Source organism: Myotis yumanensis, unplaced genomic scaffold, assembly GCF_028538775.1.
Source record: "Myotis yumanensis isolate MYYU_CA2020_CCGP unplaced genomic scaffold, mMyoYum1.0.hap1 SCAF_10, whole genome shotgun sequence".
NCBI classification, from domain to species: domain Eukaryota; kingdom Metazoa; phylum Chordata; class Mammalia; order Chiroptera; family Vespertilionidae; genus Myotis; species Myotis yumanensis.
This window is the reverse complement of record NW_027223761.1, coordinates 44,899,442-44,917,771: the sequence shown is the minus strand read 5'-3', so window position 1 is coordinate 44,917,771 and position 18,330 is coordinate 44,899,442. Positions and strand designations below refer to the sequence as shown.

Sequence of the window (18,330 nt, the reverse complement as noted above, 5' to 3'; positions counted from 1 at the left end):
TTCCTGTGCCAGGCTGGTAAGAGTTCACACATGTATCTCCCCAACTCCTCCTCTTCTCACATACCAGTCTGTGCCTGCAGTGGACATGATCCACCCACCCCATGAAATTCCCCGGAGAGAAAGAAGGACTAGGAATTCACATCTGTCTGTGGAGGTGCCACATCTGCAGGATGATGCCAAAAGAGCTGGAGTGTGTCTTAGGAACCTAGGGAGGCCTGACTCCCACGAGTTATACTTCAAGAGAGAGAGAGAGAGCTGAGTGCAACCAGAGGTCCCACTTGGCTCCCAGGCCCAGTTTTCTAGCAGAAAGGGAAGCGTGGTGGGGTAGGGTGAGGCTGTCCTAGTGACTCTTGTTCAGAGCTGCCCAGACCTGTCCTGGCTGGAGGCATCATTGAGCAGAACCAGAGAGCAAGAGCAGAATCTGCATGTCCACCTAATCCTACCTCTATCACCTGAGGCTTCTAAGGCTTCCTGGAAACTCTCCAGGTAAGGGACAGGCCTTCTGAGCAGCAGAAGGCAAAAGGCATAGCTGGGGCTCAGAACTCCTTGGTGTGACAAGCAGGCAGCTGAGATGCCACAGTGGCCTGTTCTAAAAGGAATGTTTTCCCACTCCCCACAGGGCACCAGAGTGTCAGGACCCCCAAAACTCCTCCCTCCCGGTTGCCTTCATACCGAGTTCCGGTTCCACCCCTTGGCCCCCTCTGACTACTACCTGGTGCCCTCAACACAGGTTCCCAAACTCTGAGGGGGTCAGAACTAGTGTTGCAGAGTAGGAAAACTTTTAGGTCTACTTAATTACCTAGCCACCTCAGCCGCTTGACAGCCTGTGCAACGTTTCTAGGAACTGAGCTCACACACCTGAGCAACGGCCTACAAAGAACAAACAGATCTACACTCCTGAGCAACAGGCCCTCAAAGAACAGACAGATCAAAATTAAGAATAGTCCTGACCTTTAAGTTACCCAGAAATGAATAACAGGAGGATGATGAATAGCTTGGCTAAAACTACGCAATTAGCTTTTGTAACTTGGCTTTGCTTGCTATGGGAACCTGAGCACGGATGCAGTTGTCCCCTTTAAATATTGGACTCTGCAGATGGTCGGGGCCGCTTCTCTCTTGGGCTTCCCGAGTGGAGGAGCGGACACTGGCCAGTCAATAAAGGCTCTCTAAATCTTAATCAGTCTGGAGTTCTGGTCATTCTGTCTCTCGCACTCCACAACACTAGAAGGGTCCTTAGAGACCACCCAGTAAATTCATCGGAGAGAGGCCCAAGGGGACGGAGTCCTGCTCCAGACATTTTCTCTGATGTGCCAGTGTCCTCTCTGCTTCACCTGGGTCTTCTTCCCCTAAAGATGGGCGCTCCCCACAGGCTAAGAGAGTATGCACCCCTGTCTGCCCACAGGGCTGGGGACCTGGGGGACTCAGGGATGGAACAAGGTGAAGACTTGATAATAACAGTGACAACAATCATAGTCCCTTATCTGATGGCACTTTACAGCTTATCTCCATCATCTCACTGGATTCTGATTGCACCTTTGGGAGGTAGACAGGACAGAGTCTATCTCAAAGATGAGAAAAGAGAGAGGTTAAGAAGCATGTCCAAGGTCAGTGGAATTGCTGGGATCTGCACCTGGACTGCCTGGCTCAGTGTCTCCTGGGAGACCAACGGTCAGTTAGCTAGCATCCCTGTGTCCCTGGGGACAGCTGTGTGCCCTTGGGGCTCACCTTCTGGCATTCGGTCAATGTCCACATAAAGGCGCAGCATGAGGCCACCCAGCCCATAGGCCATGCCTGGCCCCATCATCGTCACTGCAAACAGGATCCCTGCAACACAAAACCTCGGTTAGGCCATCCTGACCCTGGCTTCCCTGCAGGGCAGTGCCCACTGGGCAAAGCAGCCTGTCTCCCCGGGTTGAGCCTGGGAAATGTCCAGGGCTACTCTGAACTTCCACTGGCCACATGGGACAGAGGCTGCCCCTCCTGACCCCACTCACCCCAGGCCTCTGGTCCTCCTACCTGAGCCTGGCCCGCCCTCAGAGCCCGAAGGGTGGTACCGCTCCTCACCGAGGTAAAGGGGAGAGTTGTTGCCATGGGCAAAGTCATCGATATAGGAGATGCCGAAGGGCTGGATGGGCACGCTGCCTACACCGAGCAGGGTCTGTGCCATGAACATTATTCCCACTGCGGCCAGGTGCTGGGCCTCCGTGTAGCCGGAACAGCTACTGCCATTGGAGGGGGTCGAGGCAGGGGCCGAGGTTGTGGTCAGGCACAGGGAAGCCTCGAAATCCTGTGGCGTGTCCCCTGAGAGGTGAGAAAAATATGAGAATAGCTAAGACTTGTATACAGCACTTCCTGGGTGCAAGGTACTGATCTCAGCGCTTGTGTATTTCAATCACAACAAACCCCAGGGATGATTGCTCTCATTACCTTTAGTTCACAGGTGAGGAGACTGATGCTCAGGCAGCAACTAGCAAGGGTGGGGTCAGGATCCGAACCCAGGCAGCCCAGCTCTGAGTCCTTGCTCTTAAACCACCCTGTGCTACCTTTCTGAGCAGAGGTATGTGCTCTCAGGTGGGGTGGGGCTGTCAAAGGAGGTCGAGTTTGAACTGGGTTGAGATGAACAAACAAGAGTTTCCAGAAATAGAACTTGGGGAGGGCTATTCCAGGTCAGTGTACATTGCAAACCCCGGGGCTTCGGAAGTTCAGCACTGCTGGCCCCAGAGTGTGAGGGGCAAGGCCGGGGCTGAAGGGAGGGCTGGCAGGGGAGGGATGCTGGGGCTGGATTGTGGAGGGGTCTAGGACCCTTAGCCTTCATTCTGAGGAGGGCTCAGTGTCAGCTCAGGACACAGATGTAAAGTGCAGTTAAAGGGCATTTCTTAATTTAGTACCAGACATTTGTTCCCTGGAACTAACCAATATTTGGTGAGCAAACGTAAGACCCTCATGCTATTATTATCCCAAATATGGGTGCAGAAGTGGCCTTCCCTCTGCGGCCTGTCCAGCCCTTTCCAGGAACTGGGGCTGAGGAAAAGCTGCATGAACCAAGGTTAACAATCCAGACCTTCCATTTGTGGTGGGCAGACAGACAGACATGAGCAGAGCGAGGACAGTGAGCCAGCTACCGAAGGTCACCAGACAGAAAGCCCAGGGCCTAGCAAAGGACAACTGCAGGGTGGGACCTCGCTCCCAGGGTGACCTTTCCTCCCCTAGCATATCACTGGTCATGAGGTTTGGACCCCCTCACCTTTCCTCCCTAGAGTTAACATCTCGGCCTCAGTTGTATTTCAGCTCCGGACCCAGAAAAGAAACAAAACCAGACCAGCGACTCCATGGCTGCCCTCAGGACCAGCTGCATTGGATAATGACCCCTAGCAGCCTTGGTGCTGACCAATCAGTCAGTGGAGATGGGACCCTGAAAGGACACACCTGGAAAGCTGCTGATGTTCTATTAAGATCTTACCCTGGGAATTAGTGTCCTGATAAGAGAAGATTAGGACACAGACACCCAGGCAGGGTCAGCCACCGGAGGACACAGGGAGGAGCCAAGGAGAGGCCTCAGGAGAAACCAGCCCTGCTGACACCTTTCTCTTTGACTTCCAGACTCAGACTTCGTATATGGGAGAGAACCTCTGTTTGAGCCACCCAGCTAGGGTAGTTTGTCAGGGCAGCCTCAGCGAGGTAATCCACTCCCCAAACTCCTGAAACTAATACTCTGCTCTCCAGTGGGGCTTTGCTGGCTCTAGCCTGTCTTGACCAACCTACTGCTGACCAACCACCTACTGCTTCCCATTTTCCTGACCTGACTGTGGCCCCTTCAAGAGCAAGGGCAAGCCTCAATTTTAAGTCATCAAACACTTTTTTGGAAAGGGCCTGATAGAAAAGACTGTAGTCCAGCTGGTATGGCAGTGGCTGAGCATCAACCTATCAACCAGGAGGTCCTGGTTTGATTCCCAGTCAGGCAAATGCCCGGGTTGCAGGCTCGATCCCCAGTGTGAGGCCATGCAGGAGGCAGCCAATCCATGATTCTCTCATCATTGATATTTCTATCTCTCCCTTCCTCTCTGAAATCAATGAAATATCTATATATATAAAAGCCTAAGCGACTGTCCGACCATTTGACCTTTTGATCGGTAACTATGACACGCACTGACCACCAGGGGGCAGATGCTCAATGCACAGACATGGAGGCATGGAACAGACTGATTAATCTCAGAGGGAAGGGGGGTGGGGGGAGGGCGGGAAGAGAGTAATCAAAGATCTTATAGGCATACTAGAGGCCCGGATGCATGTGCCGGTGGGCTCCCTCGGCCTGGCCTGCACCCTCTCGCAATCTGGGACCCCTCAGGGGATGTCGGAGAGCCAATTTCACCCAAATCTCACAGGCCAGGCCAAGAGACCCCACCAGTGCACGAATCTGTGCACTGGGCCTCTAGTGTGTGTGTATATATATATATATATATATATATTGCCCAGGCTGAAGACTGTGACCCTTTCAGCCCTCTGAGCCTCCATTTCCTCATTTTTCAAAGGTCTCCTACTATGGAAGTTCTACAGAAATGCAGAATTTAGAACCAGAATAATTCAGTAATTCAGAGCAAGGGTTCTAGGGCCAGGTTACCTGGGTGTGTCATAGCTCTGGTAGCTGTGCACCTTGGGGAAGTCCCTCCCTCCCTGAGCTTCTGTTCCCTTGCTTGTAAAATAGGATGATAGCACCTGCTCGGAGCATTGTAAAGTGCGGAGCGGTGAGTGGTGAGTGGTGGGTGGTGGGTGGATGGGTAAACGGGTGGATGGGTAAACGGGTGGATGGGAGAAAGAAGGAATGAGCAAATGCTAAGGCTGCTTGGGTTGTTCTCTAAGGGACAGGCATCAATCTGCCCAGTAGGCCTTTGACAAAAATCCCAGTGGGCTGAACAGGGGCTTCCCTCTTCCTGTCTGAAATTCTTTCATCTTTCAGTTTGTTTCTTCACTCATTCATTCTTTCTGTCATCAGCATCTTGGCTTCTTGTGAAGATTAAATGCATGAATACATGAGAAGTGCTGAGAACAGTGTCTAGTGCATAGTGAGTGGTGTGTGATACTGTTATTATTCCACAGACATTGCTGAGGACCTACTACTGCCAGGCCCCAAAGTAGACTGTGGTGTAAATTTGCCTCAAAAGAAGCAGTGACATACAAACAGGCCCTCACCAAGACTGGCCCAGAGAGCCTTGCCCCAGGACTGCACCCTACCCCACTCCCCAGGACCAAGCTGGGATGAGGGAGGCAGTGGGGGTGGGGGTGGGGAAGTGTCCTGGGGAGCAAGGCCCGAATGAAGGCCTGGGGATGGGCCCTGGTGCATTGTGACGCTGCTCCTCATGTCCACCTCCTGCCCAGCCCCTCCCGCTCTTACCTGGGCTGGTGCGGTCGTAGTGGTATGGCTCCGAGATGAAGTGTGGGAGGGTCATGAGCAGGCCCGCCAGGGCCACAAGGATAGCCCCACAGCCGATCAGTCGGGGTCGGTGTACCCTGCTGCCAAAATAGCTCACAAACACAATCAGGGTTGTGTTCCCCACCTGCAGAAGATGAAGGGACCCATTAGTGTGGAGTAGAACCCAGAGCTGAGGTCTACACCATCCATGCCTCTATTGCCAATCTCAGTGTTCCCATCTGTATAATGGACTAGTAGACTACATAAGAATCAGATTCTGGATCCTCCTAGGAAATGCCCCACTACCCCATTAGGGGAGAGAAATGAGGGCAGAGTGGACAAGGTTAGAAGTTCAATTCCATTCTGGAACATGGGTTGGATCCCATATTACAGCGATGTCCAACAGGTGTGCCCCAGAATTTTACTCTGAGTGCCATGAAATGAAAAGGTTGGAAATCACTGCCGTATTAGAGTATGAAGGGGGCAGTCAAGGAAAGGGGTTTTGATTTCTGAGATGTCATGAATGAGAGAAACAAATAACGAAAGTCTGAACCCAGATGACCAAGGCTTGGAATCAAAATCCTGGGATATGGGCACTGGAGGGGATGAGAGCTTGAGAGTGAAAAGCGGGCTCCTCTGTCAGCCTCTGAGGTGTGTATCCCACTCCACTGCTTCCTGGCTGCTGACCGTGGGTGAGGGCCTTACCCCGAGCCCCAGGCTCCTTGCTGGTGGCGTGGGGCAGTATCAGTAGAGCCCTGGGAGGAGGACTGACCCTGAGAGGTGCGGGAGGAAGTCAGACGGACATGAGCAGAGCAAGGACAATGGGCCAGGTACAGAAGGTCACCAGGTGGAAAGCCTAGCAAAGGACAATTGCAGGGTGGATTTGGATAAACTGCTTTGTGTGGATTTGGAGATCAGAGAGTCCAGCTGTGCCAGCTGCTCCCCCACCAGTTGTTTGGAGAAGGTCATATGGTTTGGACCCCCTCACCTTTCCTCACTAGAGATAACATCAAGGCCTCAGTTGTATTTCAGCTCCAGGACCAGAAAAGTAGCAAAACCCGGCCATCGACCCCATGGCTGCCCTCAGGACCAGCTGCATTGGATAATGACCACCACCACCACCCCCCGCTTCTCCCTATTCCCCGGCACGGTGCCAACCAATTAGTGGAGACTAGATCCTGGAAGGACACCTGGAAAGCTGCTGAGTATTCTATTGAGATTTCCCCCCAGACCTCCCCTAAAATCTCCACCCTTAAAAACTTAGGCTGGAGGACCCAGCCCAGTCTCCCTCCCAGGAGCACTCCCTTACTCTTTCCCTTCCGTTTCCCTCTCCCTCTCCCTCTCCCTCTCCCTCTCCCTCTCCCTCTCCCTCCCCCTCCCCCTCCCCCTCTCCCTCTCCCTCCCCCTCCCCCTCTCCCTCCCCCTCCCCCTCCCCCTCTCCCTCTCCCTCCCCCTCCCCCTCTCCCTCCCCCTCTCCCTCTCCCTCTCCCTCCCCCTCTCCCTCCCCCTCTCCCTCCCCCTCCCCCTCCCCCTCCCCCTCTCCCTCCCCCTCCCCCTCTCCCTCTCCCCCACAGGCGAGTTACCATTAGCTTCCTCACTCCCAAGCTCCAAGGCCCCTTCCTTTATAACTTGTTTCCTAAGCCCATTTCTTCTAGGAATTACCTTTTCTACCTCTGTGATTTACCCAATAAATGTTCTCTTGTAGTTGGAGTCTTGGCTCTGAATTCTTTCCTAGCCAGAACCCAAGCACCGAGCTGAACCCAGGTCTGGTCTGTCCCCAACCGTCTAGCACCAGGTGCCGTCCCCACCACCTTCAGCAGAAGGACAGCCACTCTCCATTGTTTAGATGGGACACTGGAGGCCCAGAGACAGTGGCTTGACCAAGGTCCCAGAGCTAGACAATGACTTTCTCTTCCCCTCCCCTGAGGTCTGGAGGTGGGGTGTAAGGGACATCTGGGAATGCTGTGGAGCTGGCAAAATTTGGTTTGGGAGGAATGTGACACATCACCCAGCGGGGAGAGGATTTCGCAGTAATCTGCCGGGCTGGGGAGGAAAGAGAGTGACTTCTGGACAGTGGCCTTCTCCAGACATCTGGTGGGGGAGCAGCTGGCACAGCTGGACTCTGATCTCCAAATCCACACAAAGCAGTTTATCTCTTCCTCCCTGACTGTTGGCCCCAGAGGCAGAGGCCCTGGATCCCTGGATAACTCTGAGGACAATACATCCTGCTCTGGTATCAACCTCACCCCAACCACCCGAGGTTCCAAAGTTCTGCCTCTGACCTAACGTAACCCTCTCTCACTATGGTTGAAATGACTTCCTCTGATCCCTTCGTGGGACAGGCAATAGCCAGGTGCCTGAAAGGGAAAGAGAGTGAAAGGGAGAGGGGGTGGATATGGGGACAGTGGCTTAGCTCTAAAATACCCCCCCGAAAGGGCCCCCAAGGGCAGGATTGCCAATACTGTGACTGTACAGGGCGGTGGAGGTCTTCTCATTAGGCCTTGTCCTAACACGTGGCTTGTCCCTTTGTTGGCCAAGACAACACAGGAATCTCTAAGGAGGATTTGGGAGGCAGCTGTGATGGGGTAGCCTGCAGGTACTGGGAGGGAAAGGATGTATGTTGGACCAGTGAGAGAGGAGGATGGGGGTTGGTGGGAGTGTGAGTCTACCTCCCATCCACCCCTGTGCCTGGGGCAGGGCCAGTACCTCATTGAAGGCAGCCAGCAGCCCCGAGGTCTGGCTGGAGAGGCCAAAGCGTTTCTCCACTGTTGAGATGGAGCTCTTGAGGTAGCCGGAGATCATGAGTTGTGCCAGCTGCAGCAGACTGTGGCACAGGACGAAGAACTGCCGGAGGGAGGGGCCGCAGCGATGCAGTGGGCAGAGGGTTAGGGAGACAGTGGGGAGATAGAGGCATGGGTATACAGAGATGGAGTTGGGGAAAGAGGGAGAGTAAGGCCATGAGAGGACCAAGGAATGGAGATGGGGAAACAGTCAGGGAGACATACACACAGGAGGAGAGAGTAAGGGAGAGTCAAGAACAGGAGAGATGGGGAGAGGGAGAGAGAGAGAGAGAGAGTTATTGGAGTAGCCATAGCTTCTCACACAAATGAAAAGCTGTCAGGGTACCTCAGGGGCCTGGGGTCTCAAGTAACCCGTTCCATTCCTAGCAGAGTAGGGTCTTCATGGGCCTAGACTCGTGAGAGGCCCCTCTGATCCTCAGAGCTCCTCAAGCTGGACCGGACCACCCCCCTCCCCTTCCTCCTGGAAGCTATCCCAGGTCCTTCTCCAACCCCCCTACCCCCCACCTTCCCCCAGAGCTCCCCTGGGAGACAGCCTGTACTCACCAAATCCCCAAGCTGCTCATCCCGCTCTACCCAGCCCCACCTCAAACATCCCCTCCTGCTTCCTAAAAAAATGGCAGGATTCCTAAGAGGAAAAAAACCCTAGCCTCAGAGAATTAAAAAATAGAGTTTTTATGCCAAAGCTTAATAACATTCACTCTGTTCTTTTGAGTCTGGTGTCCCTGTGTACAACAAGGGCAATGTTTCTCCCCGCCTCCCCCCAGCCCCCAGTGTTACTGTGAGAACTAAATGAGATCATGTGGAGACAGCACTTGGCACAGGGCCTGGCACCCTGTAGGTACCAGTGGGTGCTTGAATATTGAGGCTGCCTGTGCCACACAGGTTCCGGATCCCTGGGGCCCTTCTCTTCCCCTCTAGGGAAATGAAGGGTAGAGACACTGGTCTCCTATCATCACAGAGCAGCCCCCTTTTCGTTTCTGGAAGGGGAGAACTTGTGCTGGGCATCTTCCCTGTGCCCCAAACCAAGCTAAGCGCTTTCATAGATCATCCCTTTGATTGTCACGGCCACCCATTCTACGGATGAGGAAACCAAGGCTCAGGAAGGCAGCAACTTGCTTGGGGTTCACAGCCGGTGAGTGGCAGAGCTTTCTCTGCCAGGTTTGGCTGGCCCTGCCGCCGCCAGGCCCCGAGAAGTACCTTGATGCTGTGGAACACACTTGGCCGCAAGTCCTGAGAGTCTGGGCTGGCTTTGTCTCCAGGTGTGTCTTCTGTGCCCATCATGGCCTTGGTGTCCTTGTCTGGCATCTGGGGCTCCATACCCACTGGCCCTGTGGGACAGGCAGCCAGAGGGTCAGAGTGAAGATGGGATCCCAGAGAATGGCCCTGCCCCAGGTAGTCCGCGGTATTTCAGGGGTTGGTTAGGATCTGAGAGTTAAAGCACCTTAGCGCCTTCAGACTCCTGAGTCCCAGGTACTAGAGGATGTGTACTCCCTGTGCCCACTTTGGCCAGATTCTGACTGGGCCCACCTATTTCACACCTTCGTTCCATTCCTAGCATAAACTTGCCTTCTAGGGAGACGCTGCTCACCACAACACAACCTTCGAGCAGTGGCCCCAGTGGTGGGGACGCACAGTCTCAGCCCGCCTTGGGCCTAAGCAGTGACGTACTGGTGCTCGGGGAGACAGAGTCTGTGTCTGGGTCTGTCTGGCTTAGCCTAGGCCCTAGGATCAGACGTCTGGGGCCAGGTGCAGGGGCCTGGCTTGATGCATAGTCAGGGCATAAAGACTTCTCCTGGGGGGCAGTTTGGAATAAATACCAACACCTCCATAGGAGAGCACCCTGCATGGCATCACAGAGCTAACCAGCCCAATCCCCAAATCATATATCAACCCATGTTGTGATTGATGCAGAGAGGGCCCTCAGAGGTCATCCTAATTAACATACTCCCCCCACCTGCCCCCAAACTGAGGCCCCAAGTGGTGTGATGGCCCAGGAGGCAGAGAGGCGGTAGAACGGGACACAGGCCCCATCACACATGTCCGTTTTCGCCCACAGCAGCCACGGCAATCACGTCAGTATCCCACTCACTGTCTTGAGAGGAAGCGGAGCCCCTTCAGAGGCATCTCCTAGCCCAGTGGTTCTCAACCTTGGCTGCGCATTAGAATCACCTGGGAATCTTTTTAAAATCCTGATTTCTGGGCCTCATCCTCCAGAAATTCTGTTTCTTTGTTACTAATGTTGTGGCCCCACCCCATAACAAAGAAACAGAATTTCCGGAGGATGAGGCCCAGAAATCAGGATTTTAAAAGGATTCCCAGGTGATTCTAATGTGCAGCCAAGGTTGAGAACCACTGTCCTAGGGTCTCCTGAGGTTTAATCGCAACGAGGAGCCAGAAGTCCAGCCTTGGGACACTCCACCCCTGACTTAGATGGAAACCCCCTGTACCTTCTGGCAGCCCAGGCCTCCTTGGCCTTCCTCCCCCCTGGGGCTCCACTTCCTGCCGGAGCCTCCTCCATTGTTTTATACGCTTCTCAACCTGCAGGAGTTTCCTCTCATTCAATAGGCTCCTTCTGGAGCCTGGAAACTGATCTGAGGACACCTCCGCCAGGCCAGAAGGCAAACTCGGGGAGGGGGCTCCAGGGGCTGGGAACTGCCCCAGCTAGGAACCTGGGAGCCTGAGGAAATTTTTTAAAATTGAGATATAATTCACATGCCATAAAATACAGCCCTTTAAAGTACGCAATTCAGTGGTCTTTAGTATAGTCAGAAAGTTAGATACCATCACCACTAATTCCAGTGGGGTTTCCATCACCCCACTAAGAAATCCCATACCCACTAGCAGTCACTCCCCATTTCTCCATCCTCCAGCTCCTGGCAACCACTAATCTAATTTCTGGCTCTCTGGGTTTGCCTATTCCAGGTGTTTCATATACATTCATACACTACGTGGTCTTTTGTGACTGGCTTTTTTCACTTAGCACAGCTTTCGAGGTTCTTGCATGTTATAGCATACATCAGTACTTCATTCCTTTTGATGGCTGAGTAATATTCCATTGTATGCCCAGATCACATTTTGTTTATCCGGTCGTCTGTTGATGGACATCTGAGCTGTTTCAGGTACTCTGAACATTCATGTACAGATTTTTACTTAGACATATGTTTTCAGTTCTCCTGGGTTATATAGCCAGGAGTGGAATTCCTGGGTCATATGGTAGCTCTATGTTTAACTTTCTGAGGAACTGTTTTCCCGAGTGGCTGCACCATTTTATCCTGCCAACAGTGTATGACGACTTCAATTTCTCCCATTCTTGTCAGTACTTATTATTAGCTGTCTTTTTGATGATAGCCATCCTTGTGGGTGTGAAGTGATATCTCATGTGGTTTTGATTTGCATTTCCCCAAGGGCTACTGATGTTGAGCAACTTTTCATGTGCTTGCTGTCTGTCTGTACATCTTCTCTGGAGAATTGTCCATTCAAATAGCTAGAGGCGCTTGACGGAGGAAATGCAAGTGTGTGTGGCTGGGGAGGAGTGCCTTCTTGGGGCATCAACACTCAGAGGAAACAGGAGATACTGAAACAAAAGTGACACCTGACAGGGAGGAGATGAGGGGTTGGCTTAGTGAAGGGCAGCGAGGGAAACTGCAAAGCTCCCTGAAGGGCTCCTAACAAACTCTCCCAGAGGATATCGCGGGGCCATTTCCAAGCCCCAGGGCTCTCACCAGCGAGACCGGTGAGCCACTAGTGCAGGGGCTGCGCCACATGCTCTCCCTGCTGGTGCAGGCTCTCCACAACCAGTGCCTTTGGTGCTTTCATTGTCTCTGCTTCTGAGGAGGGCACCGACGCTCAGCGGTAACTAGCTCTGCTGGGTGACACTGGTGCAGGGACTCAAGCTCAGGTGTTAATCTCACCACCGCTCGAAGATCCTTGTACAGGTTTGATGAGGGGAAGAAGCACAGTGCACCAGCCCAAGCAAACCTAGCCAGGCACCTGGAAGACAGCAAGTGCCAAGGGGCCAGGCCAGCCAGGTGATGGGCCGGAGCTGAGGCTGGGCAGGCAGAAGTCACTGACCTGGGGGCCCAGCTCTGAAAGAAACCCAAGGGATAGATGAGGGAGAGAGACAGAAGGTCAGTGGACCAGCTCAGAACCATCTACCTCCCTGTGGTCCGTTCCACAGCCTGAGCCTCTGAGCAGAAGAGGAAACCACTGGCCCGACCCCCTGGATTCTGAGACCATGAGTCAGTGTATTGAGTGGTCAGTTGGCCACTAAATGGGGCTGGTCCGGCAGGTTGTCAGTGTCCTCTGAGCCCTTCCTGTGGGCTGAGGCCTCTCCGGAGGGACCGGCAGCAAACAGTCCAACTCCCTGATGGAGATCAGAGCTCCCCTCAGGAGGAGGGTCCTGAGTCCAGGGCTGTGTGTCCTTCTCCTGTGACATCCTTGGGGCCCTTCCCATCCCCTGAAGACTGTCAGGGGCCAGGCTTGATAGGAGAGGGGTAGTTGGGGGAGTGAACCTGGGCTGGGCAGGGTGCCCTGTAGGAATGAAGGGAAAAGCAGGGAGCTAGACCCCAGTAAAAACTCCCAGCCCCTTTCTCTCCAGGTAGGCAAACAAGTTTTGGGGCCCCAGGAAGGTCCGGTGGTTCCAAGAGCCGGAGCCCTCAGCTCCAGAGCTAGCAGGCAAGGGGTCTGCGAGCCTGTCAGTGGGTTGTGTGGCTGGTCATTCACACAGGCCCACTCGTGTCCATCTGCTGGCAAGTCACTGGTCTGGCTAGCCTTTCAGGAGACTTGTCCACTTGGGGTGTCGCTTGGCCACCTGCCTGCAGCTGCTCAGCAAGCTGGTCAGACAGTCGCCCTGAGACCTTGTTTACCAGTTCAGTCAGATTCCGGAGGTAGATCCACAAGGCAGAGGGTCTGCCTCTAGCTACCCCATCCAGGTGCAGGAATTATCTTTCCTCTCACCGGCTGTTCCGGGGTAGTGAGGGCCAAGGTTTCAGAGAGCTGTCTGAGAGGGAGGGCCGCCTTCCCCACCTGCTCTTTGCTGGAAAGACTCAGGGGCCTGCTTTCTCCATCACCTTCCAGCTGCCAAGAGCAACTCCCAGGCAGATGGCCGGTTTCCAAGTCCTAAGACCCGGGTCTGAACCCCAGCCCTCCCCACCACCACTGACCTGCTGCGTGAGCCTGAGTGAGACCCTCCATTTTTCTGAGCCTATTTCTTCATCTGTAGAGTGAAGACACAACATCTACTCTAAGGGGATAAGGCATCTAGGGCGCCTGGCCCGGGCCTGGCACATCACAGGCCCCACTGAGCACCACTGTCCTCCCCTCTCCCGGTCAACTTCAAGCCCTACGAGACCACAAGGCCCAACTGATCCCATTCCCTTCCATGCACACCTGACTCCTCCAAGTTAACTCCACCTCTGGATTGTCTCTCCTTCTCATCCTCGCCCCAGTCAACCGTAAGACCCGAGGGCCTGACCCCTTCCCTCCATGCACACTCACCGTCTTGGGAGGCAACTGCCCAGGTTTGACTCCTCCAGCTGCAATCCTGCCGTATGGCCTTGGACAAGGCGCCCATTGGCCTCTTCACCCCCAACGCAGGGATGATTCCCCCCACTTCCCAGTGCGGACAGTGTCCACCAGGACACTTCCACCCCACATTCAGCTGGGACTAAGAGCCCGACACCATACCTCAACGTCCACGTTAACTGGATTTTGATATTCCACTGTTTTTATTAACATTTTTCCTTCTTATTCTTCCCTGACCGACCAGACCAAGCAAATGGCTTGATTGCTTATTATAGGAACTTCCTGAAAAACCGATCCGCTTTTCAAGGGAAACCATCAACAGAGTGTGTACCCACAAATTCTTTGAATCTCTATCCCCAAGATTCTTGCCTTGCTGTTTCCACCCACAAACCCTGCACTGTGGGGTCATGATTCTTACCCAGTCCCAGTCAGGATCCCTCACCCTCTACAGCAAGTGGCTTGGATGGGGGAGCTCGTCCTAAGAGCTACCATAGTCGAGCAACGCTGTGCGGCAGACTGAGCTGGGCACACTCACCCGTCCTCCTAGCAATCCTCTCAGGTGGCTGCTGTGGCTCCATAATACAGATGAGGAAACTGAGGCACAGAGAGGGGAGGTGACTTATCCAGGGTTCCTGGGCTGGTCATGGAAAAGCCTGGACTGGAACCCAGATCTGTCTGACGCCAGCAACCACAAGATGGTGGCTATAACAATGGCCTTAGAACAAACGCAAAAATAATCCCCATGGAGCCATTTCTTCTTCTGGCCTGGCTTCCCAAATTGTCAAAGGTGGTTGTACAGGGACAGTCTGTCATTCTACCAGCTGATTCTTCTTCTTCTTTTTAAATATATATATATATATACATATATATATATATATATATTGATTTCAGAGAGGAAGGGACAGGGAGAGAGAGATAGAAACATCAATGATGAGAGAGTATCACTGATGGGCTGCCTCCTGCACATCCCCTACTGGGGATTGAGCTCACCACCTGGGCATGTGCCCTTGACCGAAATAAAACCTGGGACTCTTTAGTCCACAGGCTGACGCTCTATCTACTGATCCAAACTGGCTAGAATTTACCAGCTGATTCTTCACCTAATCAGCGAGTCAGTCAGTCAGTTCACTGGTCAGCCAATACCCTTGTCTGATGGCCTCAGGGCAGGGCTGGAGGGAGACGTGGTAGGAGGGACACGTGGCCCCCAGTCCAGGGGCTTGAGGATGGTTGGAGCTTAAGACTCATAATCAAAGCCCAGATTCGAGCTTTCAGGAGGGATCTGCTGAGAAATGCCTGAGGATGAAGGAGAGGTCTTGGATGAAGCAGGAACAAGGGGATGATACTTTCTCTCTAGAATGTTCCAGCCTGCCCCTCAGCAGAGAGAGCAAGACCTAGAGTCACTTAGACCTGGTATGGCCTTGGGCCAGCAATTCAACCTCTCTGAGCCTCTAAACTAGAGTCATAGCCTTGCTTCTCAAGCCTGTGTGACCGTCACACAGGATAACGTCCTTGATCCACTCCAAGATGCCTCATAAACACCAGTGTTGTCAGCCTTTGCCTCCAACTCACCAGGGAGTCTATTTCCAGGTCTGGCCTCCAGGCCTCAGAATAACTTAGTTTCCTTCCTGTGGGGGACTCAGCCCCGGCATTACTCTCTCACCTCCTTCTGATCCCTGAGCGACACCAATCCCTCTGGGTTCCTCCCTCTGCTGTCTCTTTTCCTCCCTCCCCACCCCATCCCCACCAGCTGCATTCTAAGAGCTTTTCTTTTTTTTTCTAATCATTTCCCTGTGCAAGAGAAGGAAAGGTCCCTCCCCCACACTCGCCACCCACCACTCATACTTTGCCAGAACCATCAAAGGACCTGGCAGAGACAAAATATAAGGCAGAGGTTACAACTGGGAGGGCCCGGCCTTTGTGTGAGCTGTGGATCCTGAGGTTAATGACGCCCCACGGAGTTGTGCCATGCGTAGCCCTGCCCGGGGTGCATCTGACGCCTGGACATTTTTGGAGGGCTTGCACAATGCTTGGCTTGTTGAGTGTTTTTAAACAAGTCAGTTTCCAGCATTTAAAAATCAGAAAATTTCACATAAAACTCCAGATTTTTGTTTTCTTTTCTTGGAGGATTAGCAGATCTGGCAACAATGGGCCCACATTCCCATATGGCAGCACTCCGCTAGTCCAAGCTGCTGGGCCCGCACGTGGCGATTTGTCCTGTTGGAGCCTCTTGGGGGTGCCTGCCTGGTCTGCTTCCTGGACCCTCTTCACCTGCCTGGAGGATTCCCTGTCTGTGACCCCACAATAGCACTGGGCCTGGGGAGTCCACTAGAGAGGAAGCCAGGGCCTGCTTAACCCTTTGCAGAGTGAGGAAACAGAGCCAGCTAGGGCCATGACTTGCCCAGAGTCACCATGGCAGGGACAGAGCTGGTCTCTGTTGGTTTAAGAGTGAGAAAGAAAATTCATTCCACACACACTGACAGCTTCCCGAATCAGGCCACAGGGGACCCAGAGACAAGCAGACCCAGTCCCTGGCCCTGGGGAGCTTCCAGTGTGTGTGTGTGTGTGTGTGTGTGTGTGTGTGTGTGTGTGTGTGATGGGGCGGGTGGTGGGGGGTTCAGAGGAGGGATATGGGAGTGGGCAGACACCTAACACAGAATCACAATGACATGTGCTCACTGATGTGACACTAGGAGTTTTGGGACTATGGAAACACAGTGTAGAGGCCCTAGCCTAGATTGGAAGGTTCTGGAAGGCTTCCTACAGGAAGAAACATCAGAGAGAAGGGCAGAAGTATGAAAGTGCAAAGACTGCTTAGGGAACAAGGAGTCCGGCAAGGCTGGAATGCTGGGGTCAAGGTGGGGAGGGGAGGCTGGAGCAGTTGGAGGGGCCAGGCGGGAGGGCTGGGATTTGTTCTGAGCCCAGTGATGAGGTCCGATTGGGCTTCCTAGGAAGACCTCCATGTCTGAGGGGGGAGAGTGGAGAAATCAGGCTGCAAACAAGAACCAAGGAGAAGGCAGGAGTGGGGTCCAGGGCAGGGAGTGGTAATGGATCTGGGCCAGGTAGCGGCACATGGAGAGTTATCCGTGGATGCACCGCGGGGAGGTGGGATGGACAGGGCTTGGTGGGAAAGCAGCGATGGGGAGTGCAAGAGGCCGAGTTGTCCCGGCGGCAGGGAAGAGGCACAGCTTTCTGTCTGGGTGTGCCACCACTGAGGGCCAGACTTGTAGGGTGGTGGTGAGTCCAGCCATAGACAAGGTGAGTTTGGGGTGGCACCAGGGCACCCAGGGGGAGATCCAAGAGCATGGGCTTCAGGCGGGCCCATGAGAGGATGTACCTTGAACCAGACCTCTGGAAGTCTGGGAGGCATGTGTGGAAAAAAAGGTAGCAGAAGCCACAGGTGAGTAAACCTGCCCAGGGAGCCTGAGGAGTCCCATCATGTGCCTCAACTGAGGAGAACACAGCAAAAGGAGGAACCATATTGGAATGCTGTTCAGGTGCCAATGGTGGAGGGGGGCGGGGGTGTATTGTCACTAAGGAGCCAGGATGTTTTTGTAAAATCCACCAGCTTCCAGCACGAACACACCCACAGCCCAAGCCTGCAAAGGGAAATGTTCCCAGCAGCAGATATTGGTCAATCCATTCCTCATAACGATGGCACATACCTCTCTGGAGGTGCTGGGGTGGAAGGAGGGAGCCTCACCATAGCCAGGGCCTGCCTTGAGCCCTCCCTACCGCCTAGATTGCCTGGGTTCCCTCGGCCTGCTGGCCTTCCTGCCTCGCTCCTGCGGCCCAGGCCAGCTCTCTCTCCCTTCATAAGCCCCGCTTTGTGGGACAGGTCCCTCAGCCCTTCCTCTGGGCTGCAGAGCTGATCACCCCCTTGCATTATTTCTGGCCCCTCTTATCTGGTTAGGCAATGATCAACCCAACAGAGCAGAGGCTGCCCTGCCCTGTGTCCCGGAGGACCACGTGAGGTCCCTGCTGAAACCCTCTCGGTCAAAGACTTTGGATTAAAATATTTGTGCTGCCACACTGTGGCTGTGTGCCCTTCAGCCTCTCTAAGCCTCAGTTTCCTTCTCTGGAAGTGAGAGAAGCGTCTCACATGAAAGCGACCTGCGGGTTACACTGTAGTCTTCAACCATGGTCAGCCCCTCCTCCCTCCCACGCCATCTGCGGAAGCCTGAGTACAGAAGCCTCGGCCTCAAGGAGGTCAAGGCCAATGGGCGCCACTCTGTCTCATCTCCTCACCCCCAGTAAACATTATTCTCTGGCCCCACTAGGTGCTTGCCAATCCCCAAATCCCTTGTGGTTTTTTCCACCCCTCAGCATTTGCACATGCTCTTCCTCCTGGGCAAACCGCTTCTCATCTTTTAAGACCTGGCCCACCTTAAAATCATGATTGTTGAATTGAGGTAAACTGAATGAGGGAGAAAACAGAGTGGGGGTGGGGGGCTTTGGGGAGTTCCCAGGGTAGGGTGGGGGCTCTGTGGGGGCCCTGAGTGCTCCAGGTCCCCCCCCCCCCCCCCCCCCAGTGGCAGGGCTCAGCAGGGAGGGGGAAGACTTAAAGGCTTAGGTCTTGGCTGTCATCTTTGGGAAATTCCT

At 53.9% G+C, this 18,330-nt stretch overlaps 1 protein-coding gene across 1 annotated transcript in view; it reads right to left on the bottom strand.

Moving 5' to 3' along the window:
• SLCO2B1 (solute carrier organic anion transporter family member 2B1) overlaps positions 1 to 18,330 on the bottom strand; it is a 56,864-nt gene that overhangs the window by 33,970 nt on the left and 4,564 nt on the right. Inside the window, exons 2-6 of the mRNA XM_070425628.1 lie at positions 9,406 to 9,536; positions 8,114 to 8,251; positions 5,390 to 5,552; positions 2,065 to 2,301; positions 1,726 to 1,824 (exon numbers count right to left, since the gene is read on the bottom strand). Of these exons, the coding sequence (XP_070281729.1) occupies positions 1,726 to 1,824; positions 2,065 to 2,301; positions 5,390 to 5,552; positions 8,114 to 8,251; positions 9,406 to 9,536 (768 nt within the window). The remainder of the gene's footprint in view (positions 1 to 1,725; positions 1,825 to 2,064; positions 2,302 to 5,389; positions 5,553 to 8,113; positions 8,252 to 9,405; positions 9,537 to 18,330) is intronic.